Source organism: Sprattus sprattus (genome assembly GCF_963457725.1).
Source record: "Sprattus sprattus genome assembly, chromosome: 2".
Taxonomy (NCBI): Eukaryota; Metazoa; Chordata; class Actinopteri; order Clupeiformes; family Clupeidae; genus Sprattus; species Sprattus sprattus.
Window position 1 is genome coordinate 37,854,323 of NC_137921.1, and position 21,770 is coordinate 37,876,092.

General features: G+C 45.2%; 3 protein-coding genes across 4 annotated transcripts in view; 1 reads left to right on the top strand and 2 right to left on the bottom strand.

Moving 5' to 3' along the window:
* Nucleotides 1-309: 309 nt before the first annotated feature.
* Nucleotides 310-6,290, bottom strand: npl (N-acetylneuraminate pyruvate lyase (dihydrodipicolinate synthase); the record flags this gene model as incomplete). Its single annotated transcript, XM_080832743.1, has 12 exons — nucleotides 6,169-6,290; nucleotides 5,963-6,040; nucleotides 5,790-5,863; nucleotides 5,617-5,704; nucleotides 5,460-5,517; nucleotides 5,290-5,365; nucleotides 4,951-5,043; nucleotides 4,570-4,715; nucleotides 4,202-4,248; nucleotides 940-1,024; nucleotides 695-734; nucleotides 310-455 (listed from the first exon to the last, which is right to left on the bottom strand). Exons 2-12 carry the CDS (start codon nucleotides 6,028-6,030, stop codon nucleotides 310-312), a joined length of 921 nt encoding a protein of 306 aa, XP_080688869.1. The 5' UTR covers nucleotides 6,031-6,040; nucleotides 6,169-6,290.
* A 434-nt stretch (nucleotides 6,291-6,724) lies between these two features.
* Nucleotides 6,725-17,718, top strand: edem3 (ER degradation enhancer, mannosidase alpha-like 3). Of its 2 annotated transcripts, XM_080860579.1 has the most exons (21): nucleotides 6,725-8,062; nucleotides 8,191-8,236; nucleotides 8,834-8,934; nucleotides 9,156-9,195; nucleotides 9,401-9,513; nucleotides 9,818-9,971; nucleotides 10,447-10,581; nucleotides 10,798-10,903; nucleotides 11,022-11,119; nucleotides 11,282-11,407; nucleotides 11,551-11,634; nucleotides 11,869-11,952; nucleotides 12,214-12,338; nucleotides 12,698-12,872; nucleotides 12,992-13,137; nucleotides 13,700-13,844; nucleotides 14,180-14,371; nucleotides 14,813-14,978; nucleotides 15,403-15,588; nucleotides 16,004-16,051; nucleotides 16,491-17,718. In XM_080860579.1, the coding sequence occupies exons 1-21, from the start codon at nucleotides 7,938-7,940 to the stop codon at nucleotides 16,853-16,855; spliced, it is 2,760 nt and encodes a 919-aa protein (XP_080716705.1). In that variant the 5' UTR covers nucleotides 6,725-7,937; the 3' UTR covers nucleotides 16,856-17,718. The 2 variants fall into 2 exon arrangements, with proteins under 2 accessions (XP_080716705.1, XP_080716706.1); XM_080860580.1 differs by lacking the exon at nucleotides 16,004-16,051.
* Nucleotides 17,719-18,649: 931 nt separating this feature from the next.
* The window catches only part of ipo13b (importin 13b), a 45,031-nt gene continuing 41,910 nt past the window's right edge, over nucleotides 18,650-21,770 (bottom strand). The window contains exon 21 of the mRNA XM_080831769.1: nucleotides 18,650-20,621. Within this exon, the coding sequence (XP_080687895.1) occupies nucleotides 20,525-20,621 (97 nt within the window). The 3' untranslated portion in view covers nucleotides 18,650-20,524. The remainder of the gene's footprint in view (nucleotides 20,622-21,770) is intronic.

Here is a 21,770-nt window from a genome sequence, read left to right on the forward strand (position 1 = left end):
TATCTCCCAAATACTGAGTTAAAAAAAATACATTAGATGTTTCACATGACCCATATTTTCCCTTGTAAAATTTCTTGTGCAATGTCAGCAGTGGATCCCTTTCATAAACAGCTATTGACTTTACCGTTACCATTACCACTAGCTTCTTTTTTGACAATAACAAAACATAATAATCTGTAAGATCTGCGCGTAAAGTAGTACAGTAAAGTACAAAACAAAGTACAAAACAAAACAGTACAAACACAAATTCTACTTTCAATCAACAAAACAGATCAAGCGAGTTGACTGGCCTTCTGGATCATCAAGCAGTTATTGTTCTCCCAGGACGGAGCGTAGTTTCTGGGCAACAGCGCAGGCTTTTGACACATCACAGGGGAGGAGAGGGAGACGTGGGGGCCCCAGAGGTATTCCAGAGAGCTCACACATTATCTGCTTGTTCATTGCTAGATTGAACCCTGCAGTCATAAGCAACATACTGTACATATTATATAGATCAATACAAATACACACCCCAAGCTGTGAGACCGTATATGCCACAATGGACACAAGAAAAACGAGCATATAGATATATGCAGATGACCTGCATATACATTAAATCACATTTAAACGCGCTGTATATATAGAACATACAGTATATTGTTTTTTTTTTGTGATGCATGAAGATATTCAATACAACATCTGCAACACTACTCACCTTCCTTTATTGCAAACAGAATTATCCCCTGCATCTGAAACTTAAGCAAAGAAATTACTCTGGATTAAAATACAAATACAAATGTCATTCAATGTATATTTCATATTTTCAGAGACCCATCAGTAATGCCATGCCAATAATATGAGTATATCATACACAGTGTAGTACACATACACACATTGCACATATGCTGTGTAAATAAAAATCAAACTGAGTTTGAAGGGTAAACTGGACAGCAGATTTACCTGTAAATCCCTGGCCTGTTTCAGGTCTCCTTTGTCAAAGGCAGAAAGAAGTCTGTTGGCAGTACTTCCCATATAGTTGTATGTGCTGATTGATGAGATAAGACAAGTGCTGTTAGGCCATTTTGTAAAAGGATATACTGTATGATGCACATCATCTTCAACAGGTATTGGGACAAAAGAAAAACACTGAGTATATACTTTCAAATGCCTCATTTAATGTGAATATATTAGCTCAGCTCTTCCTATTTTCATGTTTGAAGTAACTACACCTTGAACTTAAACTTACTAAACCTCTTGGCTTTTATACAGTGGGGAAAATAAGTATTTGAACCCCTACCGATTTCGCAAGTTTGGCCACTTGCAAAGAAATGTGTGATCTAGAATTGTATTGGTAGGTGTATTTTAGCAGTGAGAAACAGAATATCAACAAAAAAAATTCAGAAAACTGCATTTTATAACATTTATGACTTTGCATTTGATGCAAAAAATATGTATTTGAACCCCCAAACAAACAGCAAGAATTCTGGCTCACAATGACCAGTTATGTGCCCAAGAAGCACACAGATTAGTCCTCATTAGGTCTAACAAGGTACACCTGATCTCAACTGGTGACGTTTATAAAAGAAACCTGTCCAAAGAATCATACTTCACACCTTCAACCTCACCACCATGGGCAAGACCAAAGAGTTGTCCAAGGATGTCATAGATAAGATTGTAGACCTGCACAAGGCTGGAATGGGCTACAAAACCATTGGCAAGCAGCTTGGAGAGAAGCAGACAACTATTGGTGCGATTATTCGTAAATAGAAGCAACACCAAACAAATGTTAATCGCTCTTGGTCTGGGGCTCCATGCAAGATATCCCCTTGTGCGGTAGGGGTGCAACGGATCAAAAAACTCACGGTTCGGATCGTTCCTCGGATCAGAGTCACGGATCGGATCATTTTTCGGATCAGCAAAAAATAAATAAATAAATAGACAAGACAAATAAACATGTGGAGGAAGGGGCTGCTTAAATGCCGCAGTGATGAGCGGTTGTTGAGCCGCTTTCGGTTTCACTCCTGTCAGTGAAACACCGGGGTGATGTCGCTGTAAATGCGTGGCCATGCTCGATGTGTTTCCACTGTTGTATGGCTTTCTTGTGCCACAGTCAGTGGCGGTTCTAGACCATTTTTACTAGGGGGGCCAAGGAGGGGCCAGGGTTTAACCAGGGGGGCACATAAAAAACCAGCAACAAATTATATGACATGACATGTATAACTTAACATTATAAGAATAAGTGCAAGAGAGGTAGGGCAAGAGAGGTAGGGCCATACAAAATGAACAACAAGTCTTTTACAGTCATTTAACCCACCATGGGCAATGCTGAAATCACTGTTACAGATAGTACAGTGTGCAAGACTGTAATTGTGGTTTACTTTTATAAGACAGGGGTACGTACACCTTTGTATAGTCTGTTGTAAAATGTCTTAAATTTTCTTTTTGGGGGGCACTCTCCCTGTGCCCTGTTCCTAGATACACTGAACTGATTAATTTCATTATTGATTAATTCGGTCGGGAGAAGAGATAAAAGCCCGCCCACACTGAAAATTAATTTGTTGACTTACCGAAACAGGTAAATCAGGATGCTCCTGAGGCACACACGCACACTGCCTCACACATGCACAGTCTCTAGGTCCCTCTCCCTCTCTGTCGTGAGCGCGCTACACAGATGCTAACGCAGTTTGGATCACGTCTGTCTCGTGTGCGCGGTCTGGCTCGCTCGCTCTAGATTCCGGGAGATTTTAAGTAATTTGCGGGCATCAAGGAGTCGTTATCAATATGCGGGAGACTCCCGGAACTTCAGGGAGACTTGAGATGTCTGTGTTTTCACATAACATCTGGGAAAGTCAACAGGCATAGGATATTTCCATCTTTTGGTTCTTGAAAAAAATCTTCTCTGCCTTCATGTGGCAGAAAAATCACCAGCTCAGCCGGTAGACAGTTGTATATCATCACTATGGTTACCACTACAGGCACAGGCAGACTACCAGCTTAAGTTTAAAACCCAGCGATCTATTAATGATAGGGAGCGAGCTAAACATTTAAATCGTAGCTCCTCTCTCCAACAAGCACCACACAGTATGGCAAACTACAGTGCTGTTTTAATTTACCCGTGTGGAACGTTGCGTCGCATTAGTACCGCTTTTAGCGCTTGGTGTAAAATCATATTAAATTCATATTTTGTTTTATTTGGTCAGCATGGTCATTTATTTTTTTCATAAATCAATCCGCGGATCATGCGTGTGCCGAACCGAAATAGATGATCCGAACGGATCACGGATCAATGATGATCCGTTGCACCCCTATTGTGCGGTATCAGTGATCATTCGAAAGGTGCAGAATAACCCCAGAACTACACAGGGGGAGCTTGTGAATGATCTCAAGGCAGCTGAGACCACAGTCACCAAGAAAACCATTGGCAACACACCACGCCGTAATTTTTTGAAGTACTGCAGCACTCGCAAGGTCCCCCTGCTCAAGCAAGCGCATGTACAGGGCCATATGAAGTTTGCCATTGCACACTTGAATGATTCTAAGGAGGATTGGGAGACAGAATGTGGTCAGATGATACCAAAATCAAGCTCTTTGGCATCAACTCGACTTGCCGTGTTTGACAGGGGGGGGGGGGGGGGGGGGGGGGGGGGATGCTGAATATGACCCCAAGAGTACATCATACCCACCATCAAGCATGGAAGTGGAAACATTATGCTTTGGGGCTGTTTCTCTGCCAAGGGTACAGGACGACTCCACCACATCAAGGGGACTATGGATGGGGCCATGTAACGTGGAATATTGGGCTTGAACCTCTTTCCCTCATTCCCTCCCATTGAAAACGCAACCTTAAAGATTTGGACAGAATCTGCAAAGAGGAGTGGACCAAAATCCCTCCTGAGATGTGTGTAAACCTGGTGACCAACTACAAGAAACGTCTGACGTCTGTGCTTGCCAACAAGGGTTATTCCACCAAGTACTAAGTCATTTTTGTCAGTCAGTTTTGCTAGGGGTTCAAATACTTATTTTTTGCATCAAATGCAAATAAAGTCATAAATGTTATAAAATGCATTTTTCTGGATTTTTTTGTTGATATTCTGTTTCTCACTGTTAAAATACACCTACCAATACAATTATAGATCACACATTTCTTTGCAAGTTGCCAAACTTGTGAAATCGCCAGGGGTTCAAATACTTATTTTCCCCACAGTCAGAGCTATTGCCTTACCTGCCTACTGCACCATCCGCTCCCATGGCAAGAGCTGCTAGCAGTTGCTACAATGGAAAGATGTAAGCAAGCCAAGATTACGCATAGAACTGGTCATAGAACTGTATGTTTTAATGTCAACAGAAGCAGAGTAGAAGGTTATAGCATGGGCCTTTAATACCAGAGGCATTATGCTCATTGTGTACCATTTAAAATCACAGACTACACCTTATACGGTATAGAGCTAGACTCAATTCAGCTGTTATTTATCACAAATTGACTTAACTAAAGTCAAGGCAAACAGGAGAAATGATCATGACAAGTTAAGAGAGGAAAGCAACTCAGGAAGCAGTGGACTGAAGACATTCAGCTGCTCTTCGGGAACATACCTCATCCACTCCATACAAGTGTGTCCAATGACCAGGATTGCAACTAACACATTGGCCAAAGTCTAAGAGGTCATTGCCACTGAATTTCAGACCTCTGAATGATGGGATCATTTCCTCAATTCCCTCCACCACATCTGATGCAAGCACTGAGATGGGAAAACAGAAAAAGACAGGTTAGCTCTACTTACCTACTCATAACTTCACATTCTCTTTGAACACTATAGCTCACCTCTGACAGAAAAGTGGTGGATTAGGTAAGTAATTTGTTTTGGATAAGGTAAGGAATTTAACGGCAATTACTAAATGTACAGTGCTACATAAAACAAAGAAGTTTTGCTATGGATTGGTATCGTGTACAGGTCAGGAGGGTAGCGTTCTCACAGTGAACCCCTGTCAAGTTGGGGATGTGATAGTAGTAGAATGGGAGGGCAGGGGCAGCAGCAGCCACTTCCTGAAGAAACATCCTCAGAGCAGCTAGGGGAAAAGGAGGACATAAAAATGTGTCGACCACACAAAAAACACTGAGTATGTACCTGCAAATGCCTCATTTAATGTGAATATATTAGCTCAGCTCTTCTTATTTTCATGTTTGAAGTAACTACACCTTGATCTTGAAAGACCTCTTGGCTTTTATAGCTTTATATCCCCACATTCAGAGCCTTACCAAAGAAGACAATAACAAATATGTCAGTGAGAAAATTAAGGTAGGGAGGCTCATACCAGCGTTGGGTGGTTTTAAGAAGGACGGAGAGATGACTGCAATTCCATCAGCCCCTGCTTCAACAGCATGGCTTGCCTGCGTGAAAAAGTTAGTTTAGACTAGGATATTAATCCTTGACATTTGTCAACAGTTTTCCAAACAGCTGACTAAAGGCACAGTCTGTTCTCACCAATTCCTGACAGTCCTTGAGACTTGAACAGCCGACGTGTACAATCACCTCATCGAGTCTGTAAAAACACCATGGACGGTGATGGACAGCTCACATTCAGTGCATTGGTAACTGGTATAAGAGAAGCATGCTATGAATTTGATCTCATTTGACTTACTTTCCCCTGCCTCTCTGACACCACTCATCAGTCAGCAGTTTCCTCTCTTTTACTGAGAAGGACATACTCTCACCTGTGGTTCCATTCACTAATAAAGAGATAAAAAATGCTGCATGTGGCTTTACATCACTTTTTCACACATAATAATATCAATCAGAGATGGGTATATTTACCAAAGATTTTTCGCACCCCCTGCCGTTCCACTAGGTAGTCAATGTATTGCCCAATCACTGAAAGATTAACCTCACTTGACAATTGAGAGAGGAAAAGAGAAGGATGAGATATTCTTTAAGACTTTCAAAATACCTGCTTATTCAGTACAATCATTCAATATGAGGCAACTTACCCATGGGGTGTGAGGGGTGTGAATGTTGCAGCTACAAGCCCTGTAAGCTTTTTGCCAACAGGAGCCATTTTAAAGGAACTAGGAAAAAAGGAAAATCTTTTTAGGGTACGGCTATGCATCCAGTTAGAAGCGCAGTCCTAAACGGATTCCCATAAAACGGGTAGACTGCTAGGTCTGCCCACTTCAAATAAAGCACAAATACCTACTTTGTGCAAATTCCGATCTCACTTGTCCTGTTCAGTGCAGGATATCCCTCAGACTGCAAGAGACAAACTCTGAATTCCAACGTTGCTCATTCTGATCCTTTCTTCTTACTCCTATGTTGACATCACAGCATGTGCAGGTCATAAGACCAGTCATGTGAGCAGACTTCCTTGGTTGGAAGTGTAGAATAACTCATCACGTTTATGATTATTGACGTCGGTCTGTCTGGTACAGCAAGTTATTAGCTAGATAATAAGCAACACTATTATCTTAAATCAGTGATTTAGATATTGCTGTTGTTTAGATACCTTTTTATAACAGTACATGTGGTGTACTAATTCGCATCTAATTGGCTAACCAGTGACTCGTGTAGTTGAGTATAAGGAAGTGCCGGTTTCTTCGTCAGAAGACTGAAATGATTGGTCTCCCACGTCGATGAATGATAGGAGTTGCCCGGATGCGGATGTTGACGCTACACTATGTCGGACACATTCGTTATTGTGTCGGCTGTTTGAGTAGGCTGCTGGGCTAATGTAATGTGCTTGTGGTTAAATTGGCTGCCCAGCAGCTAAGGATGCCGAATGAAACCCAAACCTTTCATCTGGAAGCTATATGATGATTTGTAGACTAGCTTTGAACCATATTTCGCTTTGGGAGTTCGTATCGAAAGGGAGATAAACGGTTCTCTGCTTCTTCGAACAGCTGGTTGCCTGGAAGCTGTCAGCGAATGGAGGAAATAACACGATAAACTGGCAGTAAACATACATCGGTGAAACTAAACGGTCGTCTGGAATATATACCTGACAACATTGAAAATTCGCCTTCCAGCGGATAGGACCGAAACCCATCTCTTTCATTGGTTTTGGATACAAATATTGCCAGTCTACGCTGCTAGCTGGGTTAATGGCCAAGCAGAGATAGCTTGGAGCTAGCTGGCTATTTACTTTCTTATACCTTATAACGTGTGGTGTCTCAGTGGCTAACTGGCTAGGAAAATTATAATTAGCTAATGCTCTGGTCTGTTGTGGGGAACCCTTTGCTGTTAACCTAATTAGATAACTAGATTATAAGCATTTGTTTCGCCATCCTGTTCATGTCATTGTCATTTCGCGTGGTATTGAGGCACACGACAGGTAACATGCTCTGTTGAGCTGGAAGCAAGTCAGAAAGAACAATAGCGGCAATTAACGCTGCTAAATTAGCTAGCTAGTTATTTGTTATAGCAGTGTTTTCATTCTCATGCTAATGCAATTTTCATTACATTAACAGATATAGTGCTTTTGGTAGCGTGTAGCGTTAGTCTGCCGACGTGTCATGTTTACAAAAGGTATACCGCTGCATCTGGCAAACTGTCAGTGACTGGGTGTGACAAGTGAAACCTGTGAGGTAATTTAGTTCCTTACGAACGTCAGCGCACCTGGACAAACAAAGCCCTTGCCTATTGTGATTACCTCCAAGCTGATTCAGTCAGTCAGTTTATAGATTGATAGAGAGACGAAAGCTGGCTGCCACACTTTGACAAACACGTTTAGACATTCAGTACACCCAGTATGCCCAAGCTATTGCTCAGAGGTTAGTTCTGCTGCTGGATCTGGGAGTTTTTATTCTTTATGATGGACCACATGAGGAGAATAGTGATGCAGTGGAGGAATAATTGCTGAAATACGTCCGAGTGGACTTGGCTTGGTTTTGCTTCAGTAAGAGTTGGCGCATTCACTAGGACGATGGAAGGTTGCAGTCTCCCCAGATAAGTTTTGTGGTCACTGTAACCATGCGGACATTGGAGCAATCATGCACTTCAGTCATGCAGACATCATGGCTGCTGCTGCTGCTGCTACTGGCTGCCTTTCTCAGGCCAGTCCACTGCATGTCTCGGGAGGAGAGACATAAGCTAAGGTGAGACAGGGTTCATGTTGAAGTGTGGGTGTTGAAGTGTAATGAATGTCATAGTCTACTGTTGATCTGACATTTTCTCCTCTCTCCCTCTCCCTCTCTCTCTCTCGCTCTCTCTCTCTCTTTCTCAGGGATCAGGTGGTTGAAATGTTTGACCACGCTTATAGTAATTACATGGTATGTACAAATTTTGCCCTTTCCAATTTGAATCAGATAATCTCTTCCAGGAATGAGATTTGGCTCCTTGATGTGCTGAAATAGTGGCACTGTTGTTATTAGTGTGATTTAGTATAGTGGATCATGTGCAGGTTATGTGCTTGCTTACCCCACTTTGGGTCCTTTCCAAATTCGAATTGGTGTACCAAGTTGTTTTTTCAATAGTCTGTTTGCTTTGCAGTTAACAGGTGCTTAGTTTCCCGTACATAGGACTAGCAGAATGTAGTTTCCATAGATAGAGCTTAAATATTGACATATTGAAATACCTGAATACCATTTAAATTTAAATTATCACCACCACCCTTTGTAAAGTACAAGAACGGTTTGATATATATAACACAGGGTTGTTTAAGGGTGTTTTTTTTTGCATGTGGATTTTGGTGTAATGTGTGTGTGTGTGTGTGTGTGTGTGTGTGTGTGTGTGTGTGTGTGTGTGTGTGTGTGTGTGTGTGTGTGTGTGTGTGTGTGTGTGTGTGTGTGTGTGTGTGTGTGTGTGTGTGTGTGTGTGTGTGTGTGTGTGTGTGTGTGTGTGTGTGTGTGTGTGTGTGCATTCTCCAGGACCATGCGTACCCAGCCGATGAGCTGATGCCGCTGACATGCAGGGGGAGGGTGCGTGGGCTGGAGCCCAGCAGAGGAGATGTGGACGATGCGCTGGGGAAGTAAGTGGCCTCAGGCTGTGGAATCTTACACAGGATGAGAGAGAGGAGTTCCAAACAGTGGGAGAGCGATGACTCCGATGTTGTTAAAGATGCAAGAGTGTAGTGTGTACATTGTGAATGGTTGGCCACATCAATACAAATTAACATTAAAAACATATGAATACAAATACAAAATGGAGATGGAATCGGTCAACCTTATATGGTTTCTTGTTCTGCTCTAGGTTCTCCCTCACGCTCATTGATGCGCTGGATACTCTTGTGGTAAGTGTTAGGCCCTTTGGTTGCCCCGCCAGCTGATTCTCTTCAATTAAACTTTAACAGCCTTGCCCTAGATTAGATATTCCAAACACAGTGCACTGTAGGCCCAATAGTTGAGTTTTTTTCAGGGTGGGCCCTTCTGTTTGTGTTTGAGCACAGCAAGGCCTGAATGCAGCATCTGGTCAATTTCTCTCATACCTCTTGACAGCTTTTGAACAAAACTGAGGAATTTGAAGCAGCTGTGAGAAGAGTCTTGTCTGACGTGAGGCTGGACAATGACATTGTGGTGTCTGTCTTTGAGACCAACATCCGAGTGCTGGGGTGAGTTGTGGTATTATGATAGTCTCTGAAGTACTCTGCAACCACACATTTTCCCAGCCTTTCCTGTAAGGTTTCTCATAGACATTCAGTAATATGTGAATTCATAGGAACATATCTATAACATTAACCCAGTCTTGACTAAGGAATATAATTCCTCTAAAAGTAATTTAGCCTCATGGTGTCTACTGAAAGCAGAGATGAAAGAGTATATAGGCCCACTGCTCTTTTGATCCCACGACTCCAGTTGGATCTGTGTTGTTAACATGTGCAAGTAACTGGTGTTGTGGTCCATGTGCACCTCCAGGGGGCTGTTAGGGGGCCACTCCATGGCTGTGATGCTGAGAGATGGGGGTCGTCACATGATGTGGTACCAGGACGAGCTCCTCCACATGGCCAAGGACCTGGGGCTCAGGCTCCTGCCTGCTTTCAACACGAGCAGTGGGCTTCCTTACCCCAGGGTAAATACAGTCGCATGCACACATGCACACACACACACACATCCACACACATCCACACAGACACATCCACACACACACATTGGAATTTGTGACTCTGAGGCCTTCCCTGAAATGCTGTTAGAAATAAGCTTTTCTCCTCCAGTCTTTTTTTTGCCTTTCTCTCTTTCTGTCTGTCTCTCTGTCTACCCCTTTATGAGGTTGTACTGTTAGCAACTGGTTCAGTGAGTTTGGGGAAGGAAGGCCAACCACTGAATTCCCTAAGGTTGCATAATGGCACCACCTGCTGCAGTGTTTCCTCATTGCTTTCATAGCAGGATCAGCATGTATTTAGCTCTGACATCCAATCATACTGACAATGAGATGCTTATTTATTTGTTTCATAGATGCTGTTGTTGTAATAAATAGATATTGGACGTAACAACCCTAAAAAGAAAGGCAAAAATGCACAGGTGTCCATGTCAAACCCATCCCATAGGTGAACCTGCGGCATGGTGTAAGAGGTCCGGCGACTCGCACCGGGACTGAAACGGACACCTGCACCGCATGTGCTGGTACCATCATCCTGGAATTTGCCGCCCTTAGTCGTTTCACCGGTGACCCCATATTTGAGGTAAATGGAGGAAAAATCTAAAAAAACAAATATCGGTTCCCCTCAGACAGAGAGAAATGAGAACTTGTGGGTCCTAGCTCCTCTGGGGATTTTAACTGCTTTTGACGTTTCAGTTCATGTGCTACTGTTGAAAGACATGTGAACTTTAAGACAGCTGTTGAGTGCAAGATGCTGAAGTTGCCCTCAGTGAAAAGGGTGGCTGTTGCTTGTGTACAGGATCACGCCAGAAGGGCCCTGGACTTCCTGTGGGAGAAGAGGCAGAGGAACAGCAACCTGGTGGGCACCACCATCAACATCCACTCAGGGGAGTGGGTGCGCCGAGGTACGGAGAAACAGGCCGGGGGGGGGACCAGGCTGACTGGAGCTGATCATAAACTGTGATGTACACTTCTTAGTGAGGCTTATGTCATTTTAATGTGTGTATGTGTTTTATTGAATAGATAGTGGCGTAGGGGCAGGGATTGACTCATACTATGAGTACCTTCTGAAAGCCTACATCCTTCTGGGAGATGACCTCTTTCTGCAGCGCTTCAACATAGTGAGTCCATCTCCCGTTTATGCATCATACTGCTCTTCCCTGTTAAACTGAATAGCTGCAATCTTAAGCATCATCACGACAAAGCCTATACAGCACCACCACCCCCCCCCCCCCCCCCCCCCCCCCTCTCACTCCCACTGATGCCATTGTGTTTCCCTTCAGCACTACGCCTCCATTATGAAGTACATCAGCCAGCCGCCACTCCTTCTGGACGTGCACATACACAAGCCCCTGCTCCCAGCACGCACCTGGATGGACTCCTTGCTGGCTTTTTTCCCAGGGCTGCAGGTAAGACAGGAAAAACGGAGAAGGGTGCACCCCCGGTGGATCTGTTGAAACGGTGGCATGTCTGAACAGCTTCAAAGCAGGTGTTGTGGAGGAGTTAAAGTTTCATTTCTCTGCCCCCACCACTACCACCCTTCATTTTTCAGGTGTTGAAGGGAGATATCCGGCCTGCCATCGAGACGCACGAGATGCTTTATCAAGTTACAAGGAAACACAATTTTCTGCCAGAGGCAAGTCTGTTCCTTGTTCTCTCCACTCTTCCATGTTATTCGAGCATATCTCTTCCTCAGAAGTATGTTCTATTAGTAGATAGATAGATAGATAGATAGATGAATGGATACTTTATACATTTTGAGGGAATTTTAGAAAAGTGTGACCGTGTGTATTTGGTGTGAGCTACTAATGACATGTTGTGCACACGCTCTAATGTTTGACTCCTCTGTGTCTGTCCTCTGTGTCTGCAGGCCTTCACCACGGACTTCAGGGTGCACTGGGCCCAGCATCCCTTGCGGCCTGAGTTTGCAGAGAGCACCTACTTCCTCTATAAGGTTAGCATTGCAGATCAGCAAGATGTGACTGCTGCCATCATACACTTTGGAGCATTTTCATAAACATAAACCGTACCATAAACTACTTTCTGCTTTCCATGTGGGTCACATTTACATCTGCACTCCTTATTTCATAGTTTCACAACTGATTGGGTCTTAAGAGTGTAATATTTCAAATAACACACTTACAACATTTGGCAGAGTGGGGTAATAATGATTTAGTCACAGGATATAATTCTACCCCTAACCTATTGTCACCAGGCAACCGGAGACCCATACTATCTGGAGGTTGGGCGCACAGTTCTGGAGAACCTGAACCGTTTCGCCCGTGTGCCCTGCGGCTTCGCTGCCATGAAGGACGTCCGCACTGGCAGCCATGAGGACCGGTGAGACACACACACACACACACACACACACACACACACACACACACACACACACACTCTCTACTCAACCTCTGAAGTCTGTTCAGCCCACAGCCTGTGTAGGCATGCAATGTCCCCAGTGTATTGGGAGGGCTCGGAGTTGTCCCCTTATTTTTTTTCAGCCTTTCTTTATCACAGTCTTATCTGCCATCACAGTGGAGGCTGGAATTCCAGTGTGTAAACTGAAATAAAGTTGGAATAAAGTTGTTTAGTGTCTCACCCTCAGTCACTTTATTTATCGTTTAGACGTTTTTGTGTGATAAATTCCTTGAGGCTGGCGCTGAGTGCTTGATGATGCCCTCTTCCCTCCCTCCCCTCAGCATGGACTCCTTCTTCCTTGCCGAAATGTTCAAATACCTCTTCCTGCTTTTTGCCGACGCGGACGACATGCCCTTTGACGTGGAGGACTACATCTTCACCACCGAGGCTCACCTCCTGCCGCTCTCGCTGTCTACTGCGCAACGGACCCGGTCGCCAACTGCTGCCAACTCCACGGTACTGCACCCTCCTGATCGCCTCCTGCTTCTCCGCTGTACCTCCCCTCACTCTCATTATCATCAGAGAGAAAGAGAAACTGTTTCATGCCCTCACTACCCTCCTTGTATGTCTTTCAGGCTGTTAAGGAGTTAGATGACTCTAATTTTGACTGGACGTGCCCCAACACCCGCCTCCTCTTCCCCGACCCTGCCTTTCCAGGGAATCTCAGGGCCCCAATCAAGATCGCAGTGGACAAGAGTTGCCCACGCCCATTGCCCCCCCGGTGAGAAGAACGAGTGAGAGAGGGCGCGAGCGAGATAAAGGCTTTAAAAAAAGCTATAGTAGTATTTGGTCTTGGCCACAATTGCTCAAGCGCGTAAAGCAAATCAACAGACCCCCCTCTGAACTGTTCTCAGGAGTTCACTGGGCATTGAGCGTTGGGTGTTTTAGAGAGCATGAGGTATATGTGAGGTTGTGTTTTTGCTTGATGGCCGTATGAAACATATTTGTACCAGCATAGAGACAAGTGCTGTCAGTGCTGTCAGTGCTGTCCATGTGATTCTCATTGTACCAGCATAGACCAGTGCTGCCACTGCTGTCTGTGCTGTTAGTGCTGCCCATGGCATTCTCATTTGTGGCTGCGCCTCATCCTCATCTCCCTGCAGAGTAGATGCATAGCAGCTGAGCGTTGGGTGTCTTAGAGCAGTGTTTTTGCACAGACATCCTATTTGAGTATATTTGCACCATTCTAAAAGCTGTGTGTCTCTGCTCTGCTCTGCTCTGCCTCTCCCCTCTCTCCTCTCCCCTCTCCCCTCCTGGGTCGGTCTCCTGCTCTGGTCCCGTAGAGAGCCTGGTATGGGCCGCCTGCCCCTGAGGGCTCAGGACTTCATGGCCAACAACCCCGAGCACCTGGAGCTCCTGCGGCGCATGGGCGTCAGCCTCATCCACCTGAAGGACGGACGTGTGCAGCTGGTGCAGCACGCTTCACAGGTCTGGCACACACACACACACACACACACACACACTCATTCATTCCCTCACACACAATCTCACTCAAGCAAACTCTCTTCCTTGCATATGTACATACAAACAAGCACGTGCATAAGTTACGTAAACCACAACATGTGTGAACTACATTATGTTGGCAAAGGAGGCCATTGTGTCAACAGAAAGTAAAGCGGGGTTTGTTGGAGTCTTAACCTAATCCTGCATAACTCTGAGGGTCTGTTGTAGTATGCATCAGGTTCTTAGTGTAAAATGCCATGCTTTGACCTTAACTGTAATGTGCTGTATGTTGTGGTATTTCCCTTATTGTCCACCTGCAGGCGGTGAGTGCGATAGCAGCGGAAGACGGGATGCGCTTCATGCAGGAGATGATGGAGCTCTCTAGCCAGCAGCAGAGGGAGCAGCTTCCTCCTCGTGCCGTGCAGATAGTCTCACACCCCTTCTTTGGCAGGGTGGTACTAACCGCTGGCCCTGCACAGTTTGGCACGGACCTTTCCAAGAGCATCACAGGGGTGAGTTTGGACTAGTCCTGTTGTACAGGTGTCTGTGTTGCTTTATTACGTCCCTCCATTTGAACTCTCTCACCCGCTCTTGATGACTTTCTCTCTTAGCATTAATTATAGTCTGTTCATTCTCTGTCATTCATCCACTGTCAATTATGGCCACTGCCTTACCTTCTCACTTAAGTTCTGTCTGTTCCTCATTCTCCTTTGCACTTGTTCTCTGCTTCCTTCTCTGTTTATCTCATGTTTTCAAATCTACATCAGTCCAATTTTCAATTTAGTGAGCTTTGTGGCTTGACGACATTTTTGTATTGCCAAAACAAAACATTGCTACACAAGGTTTAAATACAGAATAGAAACCTAACATCTCTCTTCACCTCTCTCCCTCTCTCTCTCTCTCTCTCTCTCTCTTACCCTCTCACTCTCCTCTCCCTCTCTCCCTCTGTGCAGGTGCGAGGCTTCGTGATGGCCGCCGAGCCCTATAGTGGCTGCGCTGAGCTGACTAACCCAGAGTCTGTTGCGGGGCGTATCGCCCTGCTGCAGCGCGGGCAGTGCATGTTTGCAGAGAAGGCCCGCCACATCCAGAAGGCCGGAGCCATCGGGGGCATCGTCATTGGTGAGGAGCCAAGAGCCATTGGCTGACCTACTGCAGTCTCCCTAAACACTGGATGGAGGAAAATACATAGAAGCTATTCAAAGACTTCAAATAACTGCCATAATAGAAATATGGGGAACAACATTGCTCAACTGACTGGCTAAAGTACCGCAGTCTTGAGTACAGCAGACAGAATATGATTAAATGTAAAATTGAGTTGGCCCATAATCATTCACCAAATGTTTGTCTCCTGGGATGACCTGAATCTTGTGTGTTGTGTGTGTGTGTGTGTGTGTGTGTGTGTGTGTGTGTGTGTGTGTGTGTGTGTGTGTGTGTGTGTGTGTGTGTGTGTGTGGTGTGTGGTGTGTGGTGTGTGGTGTGTGGTGTGTGGTGTGTGGTGTGTGGTGTGTGGTGTGTGGTGTGTGTGTGTCTCGTCCCCCCCCAGATGACAACGAGGGCAGTAGCAGTGACACGGCACCCCTCTTCCAGATGGCAGGGGACGGGCGCAGCACGGATGATGTAACGCTGCCCCTCCTCTTCCTGTTCCACAAGGAGGGCAACATCCTGCTGGAGGCCCAGAAGGAGTACCGCGAGGTGGAGGTGCTGCTTAGCGACAAGGCCCGCGATCGAGGTGAGTCTGCCCAGAGACGGGACAAGCCTGAGTAGAGCTCGGCCCGGGAGAGAGAACTGACACTAAGCACCGGTGTGGAAACTGCCTGAAGTATTACACGTGCGCAGTGTCTAACGCATGAGGAAGTTTAGAGCAATTTCTAAAGAATGAAGTCTTTGTTTCCAAATGCTACTCTGAGGGGATAAATATTGTTGGAATCCATGATTAATTCATCTAGTTGCGTTTACTGATTAAGCCAGCTAACATTTTGGTCTAAACCTTTTCAAAGGTGTCAGGATTTAAACTGCACCTTTTCTGGTCTCCTCTCTCTCTCTCTCTTTCCTTCTCCATCCTACTTTCTCTCTCCCCCTTTTCCCTCGTGATGTAACTGTGCTCCTATCCTCTGGTTCTTTTCTGCCCCCCTGTGGACCTGCAGCCTCTCTTTTTAAAGGGAAAGCTCTCCCGGGCGCCGTGTTGGACGGCAGTAAGTACCTTCCTCTTCCTCTTCCTACTCCTCCTCTTCTTCTTCCGCCTCTTCTCTCATGTCTCCCTCTCTCTGCTGAGTCAGTAGGAGCTTTAGGCTAACATTTGTGTTTAGCTTGGACGATTCGCTCTGCATGTCACGTAGTAGGCAGATGTGGATGTGAAGTGGAGTTTTGGAAAGCAGAGGTGTGCTAGAATTTTACCCCCAACTGTAGTAACATGCTAGCTGCATAGCTGTTCAGTGTGGAGGTAGCTTGTGAAATGTGGTAGTGCTTCTATGTTCTAGACCATTTTTTCCACCTCTGCTTTCGTAAAAGCCTGTGTGTGTGTACACGTGTGTGTGTGTGTTGAGTGTGGGTGTGATGTACATTCAGTGCTGTTTGTTATACAGGTGTGGTTACAAACTGAGCTAACACACGCCCTGATCTATTTCTCCACAGGTGGCGCTGCGGAGGAAGAAGACTGCGCCACTGAGGACAAGGACAATGGAGAACCGGAAGCCTCCTCCCCCTCCGTCTCCCTTTCCCTCTCCCCCTCCTCCTCCCTCTCTTCCTCAACACCTCCAGACCAGCCCAGCACGCAGGAGCTTGACCAATCAGAAGCCGAGGAGGAAGAAGAGGAGGAGGTAGATGAGGAGGAGGTGGTCCCTCCAAAAGAGGGCAGTGAACCGGACGCACAGAAAGAGCCTAAGGAGGAGGCGGCATCTGATAAGGACCCCAACAAGTTACTGGACGCCCTGATGGCCGACTGGCAGGAGGACCTGGAGGCCTTTCGTCAGATGGAGATGGAGAAGGACGAGCTCTGACCTCTCTCTCCTTCCTCTTCAGACATGGGCAGCACTGTACATGACAGCCATAGAGCGAGACAGGAGAGTCTTCAGTCGACTGCGCCCCCGTACACCATGGAAGGACACATTTAAAACGGGCAGAGGGCGTACGACTTCCAGACTCCAGTGGTAACCCACAGCGACTGCTTCCCCTTTCCCCCTCCCCCTGTAACTCCTATCCCTACCTGTCTCCAGTACCTCAGGTACCCCTGCATTCGTTCACCTCCTCGAACTCCGACTGCAGTGAACGGAATAGGACAGTGACTGCACCCCCGGGCGGAGCTGTCTGCGCAGCTCGCTTCTCAGACGCCTTGTTGTCTTAACGTCTTCCCTAAAAATGGATCTCTCGGGTGAAGCGGTCACAGTGTAAATCAGCAGACTGATTACATTTTTAAATTCAACTGTGACTTTTTTTTTGTTTTCTCCCCTTTGTCTTTTTGTAATGCCATTTGTACTAATTTAATTTGTGTAGGCTCATTTACTGGGGGCATTAGTGAGCTACTATACTGTGAGTGGAGCAGTGACCATGAAGTCAGAAAATTAAATTAAAGACTGAAATTAGGAAACCTAATTATCACCTCTCCGATCCTCATATGGAATGATGAAGTGTACAACCATGTATATGGTACCATATATATGGGAACTTGTGACCATATATGTATATATATATATGGCATATATGTATTAAAATGTACATTGCTATTTTCTGAATGCTTCTTATTGCAGCCCTTGCACCCAGTAGCTTCTCATCATGTGAAATGCACCGGAGTCTCTGTAAAGAAGGATATCCAGGTGGCATCCAGTGTTGTGGGTGTCTCTCATGGGGCATGTTTAGGATGAAACAGATGGAAGTAGCAACATAAGAGGGCACAGCTGTGTGTAGTGCTTCCCCCGGTGCCGTCCTGAACATGCCCCAGGCTCTCTCTCTCTCACACGCACACAAACAATTTTCTCAGTGAATAACAAAAAAAAAGAAAAACAAGAATCTGAGATGGTGAGAGATGCCTTGTCCTGAAGTTTGATCAAACCCTTCAAGCTGTCGGGTTGGGTCTGTTCTCAGGTTTAACTGAGACTTAAACATGAGCATAGGTGTTGTGACTTGAATTGCAGAGACACTTTCCACATGATCTGGTGTGGAAGGTTAATGGGAACTGAAGAAGCCAATCTTACAGAACTCAACAGATTCCCCAGTTGAGGCCAGCGCCGTTTCATATAAAGACTGTTGGGAGCTGGCAGTTAAATGGGACATTCAGCTGCGAGGAAAGAAAGCTGCAGATAACAAAAATAAAGTGGAATAAAACCAATGATGAAAATCAACCATTTTGTCTCGGGTTTTGTTGCATTAAACCAAGATGGCCATTTCATCTTTAAATTACTTATCACTTTATCGCTCACATCATGTTCTACACACTGCAGAAAGTGTGATGGGTTACATGAATCTTTTTGGTTGGGATAACTGAAAAGGGAATGATTTTGCAGGTAGGACCGGTAGACAACAGCCAGTGTGATAGTGGAACCAAAGAAATTGAGTGTTAAAGTAAAAAAAGTTTAAAACAAGGTATTACCACATGAAGTGTATTAAGTGTATTAAATGGCTAAACACTTCTGGTATTCCCCTTAATTTGAGGTCTAGATCTTCATTTGAGCCCCATCTCCAAATTAACACCAGGAAAGAATACATTCATTCAGAAAGAGACAAACACTAACATTGGTTATGGTCTTCTTTGATATATTTAATAAATTAAAACAAGGTACAAAAAAATGAATGTACAGATCAACCAATCGCCGCCCCCCATCTCTTAATTGTCTTTCCATTTGTCACTGATTGATGCAAGTGGCTTAACCTTACCGTCCGCATCAAAAAGTACCAGAACTTCCTCATCGTACTGAAGCATTGCACTACCTCCCGTGTGCCACCCCCTACCCCAACTACCACCAGAAAAAAACACACATGCTACATGTCTGCAGGCACCGGCTGGGCATGGACTGGCATAGACAGTGGTCAACACTCTGGGCATGCTGTGTAAATGTGTGTGCGTGTGTGGAGAAGGAAGAGGGCAGGTTAGGACTTAGCCAACATGGAGGTACAAGGAGGTGCCATTAGGATTGCTGTTAGATTCTTGCGTTTTTTTGCCATAAAAGGAAAACCATCTGTAGTTTCCAAAACAATAAGTGCACTGAAGAGTCAAACTACAAGTGAAACGTGTATTTTTCACGCACGCCACATGACACACGTATGTCAACTAGCATGGCTAAACACGATCGTCAAGGCTGCGTGCTCTACGGTGCTGTATAGCGGGGGGTTCACTTTGAGAGTCGTTTCAAGTAGGCCCACTGTTGGTCATCGAAACCTGATCGAAACATCCACTGACCAATAGGTAACCAGGGCCTGCTCTCTGGTGTCCAATCACATTAGTCCAGGAGGTCCAGAGAGGAGGCGAAACAGAGTCCCCTCTCATCACCGGACCCATTGCCGTATTCTAGGGAGTCCAACTCATCCCTTCAGCTGGAAGGGCATTCAAGTACGTCCACATTCGCTGTGTGGACCAGCGGTAGGCAGACATTCTTCTCCTGTCTCGTCAGTTTCTCTCAATTATCATTGGGCCTACCAGCCCCCATATATGCTAAAGATATATATATATGTATAAAAAAAATTGTAACAATAAAAAAATCCTAAATCACATGACCAAAGTTCACAACAATTTGGCAGAATAAGGGCATAAGAGGGTGACAGCTTGGAACTGTTAGATATTTATATGTATATAGATAATAGGTTTCAATGAATAAAGCCACAGGAGTTTTCAGTCTTCATTGGTCCCTCTGTCTGTTAGCAGCAGTGGCAGCAGGACTATCGCACCCTGTATTAATAATATAGATTTATATGATATATATGTTGGTGTATGTGTACATACATAATATAGCTCTTTTCATTTATCTATAAAAAAAGAAGTCAATCTAACACTATTTCTTTGTTCGTACGGATGCAAAAGTCACAAGGAAACAGCCTAGGAGCCACGGAAGATCGAAACACAAGTAAAAAGAAGGGATGAAACTTTACAGAGTGCATGCTGCAGGAGAGGCGGAGGTAAGGATAGAAAGAAGGGAAATAGACAGACAGATGGAGAGGTGAAATGAATATAGAGGTAGAGATAAATGAAAAATGGTGTTGGATGCCACCTGGAGACATGACAGCCTTAGAAAGTGATTGCGAAAGCGAGAGAGGACATCTGAATGAGAGACAGAAAGAGAAACACAGAGGGGGAGAAAGATGTGGAAAGCATGACCTCTTCCTGGTCAGACTGACTGCACAGTCTCAGTTAGTATTTGCCTCGTCTAAGGCTACACTGGGGTGGAGGACTACATCATGTCTGCGCTTTAGAGCTGTGGTGTGTGTCTGTGTGAACGTGTGCGTGTATGTGTGTGTGTGTGTGTGTGTGGGGGGGGGGGTGGGGGGGGGGGGTGGGGTCCACAGGGCCTGGGGTGGTTCCAGTGCTTGGCCTCCTGGTGCAGGAGGGGCCTGGCTTGGTTGCTTTGGGACTGAAGAAGGAGCAGGTGCAGGTGCAGGAGCAGGAGCAGGAGCAGGAGCAGGAGCAGGAGCAGGAGCAGGAGCAGGAGCAGGAGCAGGAGCAGGAGCTGGTTGATGGTCAGTCAGTAGTCGGCAGCGTACTCTGTGCCATGGAGGCCTCGACACACAAGGGTAAACTCCTTCACAATGTCCTTCACTCTTCTCTTGTTTACACGCTCCCTAAAATGAAAAGAAAGAAACATTTGCATAAATAACAGTAATTTCTTTATTAAACATAGAGTTTGACACTGATTCAAAATCTTTCAAATATACAGTGATTGTAACCAGCTTTATATTATGGAACAGCAAAGGTATTTGGTTAGGATTCTAATTAAGGTCGTTAGGAACGGACTGTCATGTCATGTTTTTTTCTTCTGCTTGTACTGTGTGTGTATGTGTGTGTGTGTGTGTGTGTGTGTGTGTGTGTGTGTGTGTGTGTGTGTGTGTGTGTGTGTGTGTGTGTGTGTGTGTGTGTGTATATCTTCACACAGTTCAAGATGCACAAGTCGCATTACAGCACATGGATGTCATTGGGAAGGTAAAGATTGGAAGGGCCGGGTTTGGGTAAGTTGACGGTTGGAGAGCATGGGGTAAGGCTACATTGGTGGAGAGGAGGCAGATGGTAACTAGCTTTGTTTGCGAGCAAGAAGAGGAAACTAGATTAACAGCAAAGGCTTCTCAAACAAAGGAAGGACAATGGATGAACCCGTATGGCGTTGAGTTGAGAAAGATCAGCTGGAGAAAACTTTGCGCTGTGGACGCTCACCGCATTACATTTATTGTTGGAGCCACATATGATGTCACCCCCAACGCCACGGAACCCCAGTCGGTGGGCAGGCAAAGTCAAAAGTTGCAAGTTGTGTTTGGCTCAATAAAACATATTTAGTTTGGATGTAAAACTAAACTAAAACGTTCTGGTTAATGACAGGAACAGTAGGATCTCTTTTGTTTAGAGGGGCAGAAAAGTGGACACCGGGCACGTACAAACAAGACAGAGGCAAAGTGCAGGATTGGAGATTTCTGGCTGATGTTGGTAGACAACTTCAAGTATTTCTGTGACTGCTATGAGACCAGACATGGTGTTGAGCGTATTGCTTGCTTTATTGAGTTAACAATTCCCTTTGAAGATGCGACTGAGGAAGCATTCGAAAGGAAGAAGCGAGGCAATAAGGTTGGCATGCTCACACAAGAAAACCCCAGTAAAATGCTCAAGAAGGCAGCTTTGTTGTTGTTGTATCCTGTTGCTCAGGTTCTATGGTTGGGTAGTCATGTGGCTTTGTTTGCGACTGTGGCTGCCCATTTTGTACTGTGAAGAAGGGCCTTAACGGA